This window comes from Lygodium microphyllum, chromosome 17 (assembly GCF_053477565.2).
Source record: "Lygodium microphyllum isolate KBCC chromosome 17, Lygodium_microphyllum_v1.1.10, whole genome shotgun sequence".
Taxonomy (NCBI): domain Eukaryota; kingdom Viridiplantae; phylum Streptophyta; class Polypodiopsida; order Schizaeales; family Lygodiaceae; genus Lygodium; species Lygodium microphyllum.
In genome coordinates, this window is record NC_141151.1 from 79,448,267 (window position 1) to 79,459,402 (window position 11,136).

The 11,136-nt window shown below is 38.3% G+C and overlaps 1 protein-coding gene across 2 annotated transcripts; it reads right to left on the reverse strand.

Moving 5' to 3' along the window:
- Window positions 1-1,169: 1,169 nt before the first annotated feature.
- Window positions 1,170-4,726, reverse strand: LOC148022078 (putative serine/threonine-protein kinase PBL8). Of its 2 annotated transcripts, none has more exons than XM_087697693.1 (6): window positions 3,943-4,726; window positions 3,185-3,540; window positions 2,595-2,730; window positions 2,278-2,414; window positions 2,075-2,198; window positions 1,170-1,988 (listed from the first exon to the last, which is right to left on the reverse strand). In XM_087697693.1, exons 1-6 carry the CDS (start codon window positions 4,082-4,084, stop codon window positions 1,495-1,497), a joined length of 1,389 nt encoding a protein of 462 aa, XP_087553819.1. In that variant the 5' UTR covers window positions 4,085-4,726; the 3' UTR covers window positions 1,170-1,494. The 2 variants fall into 2 exon arrangements, with proteins under 2 accessions (XP_087553819.1, XP_087553820.1); XM_087697694.1 differs by lacking the exon at window positions 3,943-4,726 and adding an exon at window positions 3,732-3,798.
- Window positions 4,727-11,136: the final 6,410 nt, after the last annotated feature.

Sequence of the window (11,136 nt, forward strand, 5' to 3'; positions counted from 1 at the left end):
GAATAGCCCAAGTAATCCCAAGGAAAACACGTGGAACTGTGAATTGGATACAAAGTTGTCCAAAAAATATCCAAGGTGTATTAATAGCATTTGTGGGATGGCCCAAGTAATTGCAAGGTTAACACTATGCAACTCTACCCCTCTTGTGCAATTTGCAAATTGTTCATTAGAGAGATGGGCTCCATTGGTTGCATTCCCCTCTTGTGCAACTTGCAAATTATTCATCTAATAGAGATAATTGCAAGGTTAACACTATGCAACTCTACCCCTCTTGTGCAACTTGCAAATTGTTCATTAGAGAGATGGGCTCCATTGGTTGCATTCCCCTCTTGTGCAACTAGCAAATTATTCATCTAATAGAGATGGGCTTCATTGCTTGCATTCCATCTCTAGATCAATGTATCTTTTCATCATTCTTGGTTCAAATCACAATGTTACTTCAACTACTACTCTTAAGCTTCACACAACCTCCTAGCATTGGACCTAGGAAGGGAATTTTCCTAAGCTTACCAACGGGCATTTAAAATTCACACATTTATCTAAAAAATGTTGGCATGATTCAACCCTAGGAGAAACATTGTCAAAGGAGAACATAGTACCCTTGGAAATCTCATTTATATAATCAAGTAAGAAAACAAGATTGTGTATCCGCCCTCTCAACTTACTTCCAAGGGACTAGTCAGCTACCTGATTCCACTGATCTAAACTATAATAAAAACGTCCACTAACTCAAAAAAATTTAACTCCAGCAATTTCACTCAGTACTCAGTAGAGTCTGTAACTTTAAAAACAGCCTGCTGATTCTCTCGCATTCTGATGGTATACACTTGTATGACTCCAGAAATTTGGAAGATGATTAAAATGACAAAACAAAGGATTGGACAATACTACATGCAAGGTGAGACAAACTCCTCAGACAATCTATATTTTGCTCAATACTAGATGGGATAGCAGATGATAGAGCCTCCTGCCAATTCAAATTGACCTTTGGTAATACCTTGAGAGTGCTACTTATTCAAGCTTCATTAAAGCTTACTTCATGCACAATGATGGTAACAGTCCAAATATTCAAACAAGCGAACAAAAGAAAGATACAAACCAGCTATCACAATTTTGCATATGAAATCCAAGCAAAAGGCTTGCCAAAACACTGTGCCCAAGCAAAAGGGTTGCTAAAAGGTCTCCAGAATTTACAAGAATAACAAATCTGCTTCACCTTTCATGGATGATATACCTTGTTAGGCTTTACAAATACACATGCATTTCATATTGGCTTGTTGATGGTTTGCACAAAATTACGTGAAGTAGCCCCTGGGAAAAAAGGTGTCATGAACAGAAACATTCAACCCCCTTTCTGTTTAACAGAAAATCAAATATCGATGGTTCTGTATGTACAAAACACCCTCAATAACTAACCCGCGGAATTTGTTGAAGAATGGACTTTAACAAAGGAAACACAAATGACTTTTCTACCGCCTGCTGCTAAGCATTATCTCAACTTTTATTTGCATGCAGCTTTGTGCTCACATTTGCTGCCTGTATCTTCTCATCTTTCTCAGAAGCCAAAGGTGTTTGAGACTGGTGATGTGCATCATTGCGAGATAAATGGTTGTTCAACTGACCAGCAGCTTCAATGGTTCCAGATCCTGCTATGTATGTGTAGGATGCACTGGCCATATCCCTCATATTTTGTAGAGGTTCTAGAGTTTCAACAACATCACTCATTAGAGGCCTAGCTTTGGGATTTGTGCTGAGACAATGATATGCTAAACTGGCAGCTTTCTGAAGTCCTCTGACTGAATACTGTCCATCTAATCTGGGGTCAACAATTTGCAGCAACCTCCGTTTGTCTCGGAGATATGGCCGGGCCCACTCAACAAGATTGTGCTCTCCAGCAGGTCTCTTCTTATCCATTGATCGACGACCAGTCAAAAGCTCTAAAAGCACTACACCAAAGCTATAGACATCACTCCTGGCTGTCAAATGTCCTGCAAAAGTATTAGACAGAAAGACTTCTTAGATACTGAATGATTGAGCTCATTGTGGCATGCAAATCCAATTAGCAACAACTCACCAGTCATAACATACTCTGGTGCAGCATATCCATATGTTCCCATGATGCGAGTGGATACATGAGTTTGATCACCCTCCGGTCCATCTTTGGCAAGTCCAAAATCAGAAAGTTTTGCTGTGTAGTCCTGAATCAGTGACTGACATTTTAGGCCACCAAAATTAGCATGCAAGCTAGATGCAGAAAACCACACAGATGTTACTCACTGAATCCAAAAGAATGTTTGACGTCTTGAAATCCCTGTAAATTACAGGCCTCTCTGAACCATGAAGAAAAGCTAAACCTTTGGCAGCACCAAGTGCAATGCTCATTCGCGTAGCCCAGGATAAAGGTAGAGATGCTCCTGAGAATTAACAGAAATGATTATGTACTAGGACCAACATTTTGACCAGTCTCAATATACATCATGTTACTGGTCATACATGTAATAAACCAATGTCCTCTGAAGCCAAACTAAGAAAGAACTTGGAAATTAGGGCATGGTCCAAGCAATACTTAGAAAAGGAACAAGGTGCCACTTTACTTCGAAAAAGATGATTTTCCAGGCTGCCATGGGCCATGAATTCATACACCAGAAGCCGATGCTCATCCTCGCATGAGTATCCCATCAGCTTGACCAAATGTGGATGATGTAACTGACCCAGAAAATTCACTTCAGCCTGTATTTGGGAAAAGTAAATTGAACTATATCATCCACCCATGAATTCTACAAATTTGCAGAAAAAAATAAATATCCACAAGTGGTCAACGCAGAAGTACATACAAACAATCCTTGCAGGCACAACTAATGCATGCAGACATGCATGACACATGAATAACTTATTGAGGTCTACGACATCAAAACTTATGCACCATCTGCTCACTTCATTTTCTCATACACAATAGTACATAAGGTAACAAGCATACCATCCATTCCCTGTGACCTTGTAGGCCTTCCTGGTTCAGAACTTTCACTGCAACAGTAACATCTGAGGCAACTTTCAGACCAGACCTAATGCATGCAGACATGCATGACACATGAATAACTTATTAAGGTCTACAACATCAAAACTTATGCACCATCTGCTCACTACATTTTTTCATACACAATAGTACATAAGGTAACAAGCATACCATCCATTCCCTGTGACCTTGTAGACCTTCCTGGTTCAGAACTTTCACTGCAACAGTAACATCTGAGGCAACTTTCAGACCAGTTGGTCCAATCTCATCGATCCAGCCTTTATAGACTACACCAAAACCCCCTCGTCCCAAGGCATTCTCGGGCCAGAAATTCCTAGTGGCAACCTTAAGTTCATTGTATGTGAAGACTCTTATATTGGAGTTATGAGGAAGCTCCTCTTGAAATTTTGCTGCCAAAGACATACTTCCATTGCTGACAAGTGAGATTCCTCCATTACTGGTATCTGCAGTAGAAATGTGTAAAGAGGAGTTCTTTCTGCTGGAGGGAGGGTGTTGCAACAGCCTGACTGTAAGTCACAAGAAAGAAGAAAATAAGTATCAAGCTTATCAAAACGGTTAATGGAAACCACACATTAGAAAATTGATCTCCAGCTTATCTGATGCATTTTTTAACAATTGTTTCATGCCATGACTACAATGCAGCTTCAACTTTCTTCACAGAGGGAAAAGGAAATTCACTGATAGAAACAGGCATTACTTTTCGATGCGCTTTTAACTCCCTACTCCTGTACTAGCTCTGAGGATTTTTGAACACGTCATCAGCACTTGCAATCACAAACACAGAATTCAGTAATGCAGCACAGTACTGATAAATTCAAACTAACAGCCTGAACTTCGCATGCTCGCATGGATAATAGCTACTCCAACTCAGTTCTTCACGTGCAAATAACATTGCAAAACAAACATACCTGGTTTTGCACCTTTGCTAGCATCAACAACTGTCTCGTCTTTGCAAGACCGCGACCAGAAATTCACCAGGGATCCTTCCCAGCAAGAGCACATCTTCTCATCCTCCATTTTTGGAGGAATCCGATCTTTGCCATACCCCATTCTAGAAAAATAACCTAGCTCCCTTCCATCAAGGCAATATAGCTTATTGTCTCATAATATTCTACTAATCAGACACCTCGTTCCTGTCATTCTAGGAGCAACACCGATCAGACCTTACAAGAAGAAAAGTAGAAACCCTAGCTAAACCTCCCTTCCTTTCTTGCAGCTGCTTCTTGCACCGAAATTTGCCTGCAATAAACATGTTTTTCTTCTGCGTGCCATAGCCATTTTTCGATCTCCGAAACGGCAAGGCATAGAAAAGCCCCTTCTGCTTTCTCCGTCTATCAATCTAAAATGGCAAGCGTTTCAAGAGACTGGAATCGTCAAGAACGGTAAAGAATGACGAAGCTACTGGAACCGAAGATAGGAGAACCCTAGCAAGATATCTTGTGCGAGTCTCTGCGAGCACAGGCAGGATCTCCTTCTTGGAGCGTGGAGAGGCCGCTGGATGGAGGCGTTGGCACAGGAGCGGTCGGAATGTCTGGCCTTTCCATCTGTCTGTTCTCTGTTGCTGCAGGAAGAACACATGGACAGGCGGAGGGTCTTTTCCTTCGTCCCGAGGGTCCTTGCGCTACTGTGCAGTGTAGATAATGTTGCATTGCAGAAATGGTGTCATGTGGTAAGCGATGTAACGTTTAGTTATACGTGTTCCTTTGCGTTTCACTAACCATCATTTATCTCATCCCTGTTGTATTGTTGTTTTATTGTTGTTATTACCGTATCATTGCATCGTTATTAAAGGCTCTTAAAGTCATTGAATGTCTTACTACTACTCATTCCCACCACAAGAAGAAGTTTTAGATAAATTCCCACCATATAATTCCCACATTGTGAATTACGACGACATCAGGTGCTTCTATGAGAGGAAGGGATCTCACGCCTAGCTTGGTGCATTTGGGGAGGGGCATGAGGTTGCAGTTGCCCATATGTGGTGCCTCCCGAGTAGAAGCTCACGATGTTGAATACTCTAGGGCAAAATAAGGGGAAAATAGCACCCCAGGAGGCTGGCAACCCTTGCCCGCAACCACACCTAGCTAGGTATGTGGTCCCTCCCTTTACAAAAGCTCATATGATGTTGAATACTATGAAGGAAAAATTAGGGCAAAGAGCCCCTTTTCCCATTCAAGGAAATGTGGAAAACTTCATGTGTACACTCCACAAATTTTTTTTACACATTAGGCCTACTAAAGTTGATCATCAAAGGTCAAACTCACAATTTGTAGCACCTCGTTGTACTTCGCTCTCACCTAGAGAACCAAGCACCTTCTCCACAAAATGCCCAAGATTCAATTAGAAATGGCACTCATGTCCATATGTTGAAATGGCATTCATGTCCTTCCTAAGTATTAGAAAATAGCAATCGATGTCAAAAACTAATTTTACACACCCTAGTAGGAGCACATCATATCAAGATACGTGCAAATAGGAGAAACCCTATTATTAATTAACTATATCCCCATTTCAACAAGTCTTGGGAAAAGCAACAAACTCATTGTGTGAAGCATGGAAAGATGAAACGGAAAAGGGTAGGCATAGCTTAACCACTCTAATGCCTTGGAGCAATGGCTATCTAAGTTCTATTTAGCAATTGTGATTAGAAAAGGAAGGAAAATATGGAATTGCTTAAACTATACTATTCTAAGACTCAAATATTTTGGAATTTGGGGCTCTTATTTCTCCCATTACCACCACTATATGATATCTAGTTAAAATACATAAGCACGTCACAACCCTTGGCACCTAAAGAGAAAGTGCTCCAAGTCCCATGGTTCTTTGGAAGTGATACTTTTGGTGTGCACAAGTGTAAAGTTATGGGTCATGTATTACAACTCTATTACTACTATAGGTGCAAAAACCATCATCTATTGTCATAATGTGTGTACTTAACATAATGCATGGCACTCCACTTAGTACATCAGCACATGCTCCAAAGAAGTTAAGTACTCTAAAGCAAATATAGGTCATCTTTTGCCAAGCATGGCCTTAGCCTTCTAATATTCTTTAAAAGCAACGCACATCATCCAACACGAGGACACATGGTGACAGATTTTTGGCAAGTGTCTGCATATAAAGATCCTAACAAAATACCCTTTCTTTGGAAACCAATGCCCTTTTCATTACCAATGTCATGATGGGCAATGCCAATTCATGATGTATCAAAATATAGAAACATGTAACCAATGGTACATTCCAAGAATCAACACTAAACTTCTTACTTTCCATGAAACTACCAAGATCACTTTGATAATTATTTGTTTCAATAAAAAGGATAGGTTGGTGGAAGCTTGTTGTCGAGCAAGACCTCAATATAAGGACCTCTTGAAGGACACAACTATGATGTTGATTGGTGGAGGTCACAAAAAGAAAGACTTGTGAAAGGTGTGCTAACTATTACTTTATCACTTTATTGAATTCAACAATTAGGAAGCCAAATGTCCCACACTAATGTAACATCATTCTTTTTACTATCAAGGATGATACTTGTTAAGGCCTTTTGCAAAAATGACAAACATGAGCCACTAGCTTCAAGTGCAGTTTTTGTAAGGAGAATACCGAAAATTGAACATCTCTAAAAGACTCCACTCTTACATGGAATTATGTTAAATTCCTTTACAAGGTCAATAGTTTTTTTTTTCTTCCATAATTTTTATAGCACCCAAACACTTGGGAAAAGTGTTCTTCATATATTTTTTTGGCAACATTCCAAAGAAGGTCCTTGTTGGTTTTTTAAGATGGCATCATCTAGTAGGCTTTGTAAACTCGAAATAACATCTTTCAAGTATGGTAGGTTTGGCATATTATCAAGATTTATTGTAAGGAAAATGTGGGACCCAATAACTAGTTTGGGTTAATGTGCAACCACATTACATTTAATGCAAAAAGCTAATGATAAAACTAGTATTCATGCTGTGGAGACCATCACATTAAAACATTTATAAACAAAGAGCAACCTACCTATTGAAAGGTCCAAGGCTAGGGATTGGTGTGTATCATAAGGTAAGTTGATGAATCATGAGGCTATCCTAGTGGCTATGTCCAATAATTCTAGTCATGTTCCACATGTTGTAATAGATACATATAGCTAAGCAAGTGAAATGTCTTGATCTTGTGATTGGTTATGAGTGCATTTGTATTGTGGTCTACAAATTGGCTCAATACTTGTTTGCTTGTAGTTGTGTCTATAGTATGTCAATGTTGAGATCCCAATGCCAACAAAACCATATTTTCACAAGTTTATTAATATTGTTTGTAGATTTCATTCAAAGTGTGATTATCCTTCTCAATGGTGGGTGATGTTCATATGTAGATTGTTTGAACTTTAGGGCATGTAAGAGTGGCACCATATTTTCTAGGTCTGGACTCTAGAGTTATTGTTTCCTCCATTCGGTTATATTGGCCTATTGATTTGACATAGAAAATGAAGTGTGTCCTTTTGTTGTCAATGAGTAAGATTTCAATTGGTGTATTTGATAATATTTTGGGTTTTCTTAACTGTGAAGTATTAGAATATATTAATCAAAGGGGAATATAGCTATATTAAAGTGCAACTATCACTAATATTTTGGGTTTTTTGTATGTATGCCTTACACATAAATGTGGATTTTGCAATCTATGCTCACATGTTCAAAATGTTTAGATGCATTACTATAGTGTAGTACGAGGGAAGATGCATGAGTATTATGTCGAGTGGGTGGCAAGTGAGGTTCAATCTCCTTTACAAGTTTGAAATGGTTAGGTGTTATCAAGCCCATCAAATCTAAATTAGTTGGGCTTTGACACTCTGCAAACTTATGTACTCCAAACCATGGAATCTCATGTTTTTGGGGCTAACTACCAAGCTATACATAGTGAGCTCTTGTGCTTGACATATTATTTGAGTGACTTTGCTAGTTGTAATGGAAGTTATGCTTGATTCATCATGCCGTAGTTTTCTCCCACTTGAAAGTCATATATGGTTTCAAAAATATAACTCTAATGTGCATTTAGATTTGGTTTGTAGCAATCATAATGTTCCTGTCTAGCCTTTGTGACAACATTCCTAAAGAAGAATTCCACCCTAATGCTTGGTTGCTTCAAGTGTGTTATTATGCTTGTGTAGGTGTGGTTTACATCATTGAAGAGCCTTCTATATTGCATGCACAAAATCCCATCAATGTGTTGGTTTTGAGTGCTAACATGTGGTGTGATCTACTTGTAAATTTTGGGCCAGATGGCACCTTTTTTTTCTATTGCATTTTCTTTGTTTGTGGTTATTGATAATGAAGAAATTTGGGTCTTTGAGTGTGAACTTAAGGCTTGATGCATTATGCATGTACTTTTGGAGGTTCATGGAAAGAAATATACATTATTTATGGTGGCAATTGAGGTCCAAAGTCCATGTTGATGAATGTTACCACTAGCATATAAGTATTATCAATTCATAGCTCTTGTTATCTCAATGCCAAAATTCAAAACCAATAATGGTTGTTAGGTTTGATGACTCCTCAAAGATTAGATGAAAGTAGGCTTGCTTGATAAAGATTGTTGTGTGAAAGATCTGGCTATCCTTGGCTAGACTTACACGATAGAGATTATTGAGTGAGGTGAAAGAATATTAGTGGAGAACTCATGTAAAAGCCCACAATGCACGCATTGCAATGGGAGCTAGATGTTAGATTTGTCAAAATTCCTATGATATATTGCAAGTGTAGAAGTGCAAGTACAAAATCATCCTAATGGCACAAATTACCAACCCACTAAATTGAGTGCACATAAGGAAACAACCTATAGCCACAACTAGATTCAAATTTGCTTATGTGGGCAAGGAAACATCATTCACATCAAAGAGACTCAAAAGAACACACGAGTGTAACAAACCCTTTGAAGTCAATGATGTGAAATGCATACAAGGACCTAGCTAATCAATCACCCATATGGTAATAAGCCTAAGCCTTGAGGAAGACTTTAAACTTGTCATTGGATAGGGCCTTAGTAAATATATTTGGTAAATGTTTTCTCTTGTAGGCATATAATACTAAACTAATCTCCTTTTGCATTGGGTCCCTCTCTCACAATGCACTTGATTAGCATGTGGTTATAGTAATGGGTATCTTACAACTACTAATGCACTTTGACTATATGTATAGATACTTTAGGAGAAGGTTATTTCTCATGTAAGTCAAGCAAAATACATTTGAGCCAAACACATTGAATGATGACTACAAAAGTTTCTCTATATTTAGCCTCACAGCTAGAGGTGGCCATGCTAGCATATTTCTTAATAAGCCAAGATATGCATGGATCCCAATTAGGAAATATTTTTTACTTGTAGACACATATGCATCACAAAAACCAACCCAATATTTGTTCATAAAGGCATGCAAAGTTGGACAAAATCCTTTTCCACGGTTGAGACTCAATGTCTTAGTGGCTTGTAGGAGACAAAAGACAAACTCACCAATGTCTATTGCTAGTGTAGTGCATCAATCCACTCAATTCTGATACCCTCACTACATACATGTTGTATATGATATTAGAAAAGCAAGCATTCAATTATATATTAATCAAGTGCAACATTTAGATGTTCTCATAAATAAATCCATAAACACAAGTACACTAAACTCACAAGTTTTTGCTATCCCCCTAAGCACCCTTTTGCTATAGTCACATGCAGTACTACCCTTCCAACCTCCATACTTAGGCTACTACATCATCACCACTTTCTTATATGCACGTCAATTTCATTTTTTATCTTTGCAAAAAAGAGTTCTTTTATTGTAGTAAGGTACTCTCCTCCTTTCTCATGCTTCATGGTCTTTTTGCTTTGCAATTTGGATTGGCTAATGTTTGTTCCCAAGTGTTGTTACTTCATATTTAGCCACCGTTCTGGATGGCTTAATATTTTTGCTCACACATGCTAGTTTTTTCTCAACATGTTGATGTTACAAGAAATACTACTCTTCCTCTTCTTTGTACTCCTACAACTATAGCCTCTATTTGCCACTTTAATACAACCAACGAATGCGTGCTTCATCAATTAATGCACCACCCTCCTCATCATAGTATCCAAACGATTGCATTTTTTATGACGTGCCTTTCATTTAATGCATTGTCAAGTCGTTTGTAACAGATGTACATTTGGATTTGTTGTTGTTGAGTCTGCTGCAATATGCGCACCAATTGTTGTAGACTATCTCCTAAAGAATCTCCCATCTTGGAGTTCTCTTACACCAACCTTCACGTTAGGTTCACCAATGTCACAGCGCGTAAGGTTGAAGGTCACCACAGGGGTTTGGCAAGAGAAGAATGTATGGGGGTTCAAGAGCCTAGACTCCAGAGATGGTAGAGATAAGAGAAGGGTTGAAGGTTTCAAGCCAAGTTCATGAAATTATGTTGGCTCTACTCACATTTTTGCTTTACATTTTTTAATATATGCATGCTATCCATAGTATGCACATTTTGCAAAACATCTACTCTCATTAGTCAAGATATTGCTTGCATATTTTGATTATCTAATTGTTTTTTCTCATTTTTTTCAAGATGAACCATTTGCTAATAATAAAATAAAATTATCCTTATGAGCTGGAACTAATCTTGGATGAGCTTGTTTCAATTTCCTAACATTTTGCAAAGTATATCATTGTCCAAAAATTTGCCCTTTTGTAATTTGTTTGCTCTTCACTACTACAACTTTCTTCCACCCCTTCTTTTCTTGTCCCTAGCATACCCTCTTTATTACCACCTCTTTCTTCTTAGTCTATATAGTCTATACAAATATTATATGTAGATTATCAGTTTATCACATAGATATATGTTGTCCCTCTCTCGTATCTAACTTGAAGTTGAGTCATTCTCTTGGGGAATTTCTATTATGCTTACATGCTTTATAAATCGGGGGTGTTCCATCCCCTTTGAATGTGCACTTGTGATATCAACAAAACTAATTGACTAACACACCTTTCTAATCTCCTCTTTTAGTCTAGCCACCTTTCCATGGAATCGAATAAGGCAACTATGTAAGGTTGATGAAAAGGATAGTAATCAATCTATCCTCAAACATCTACAATGCAAAT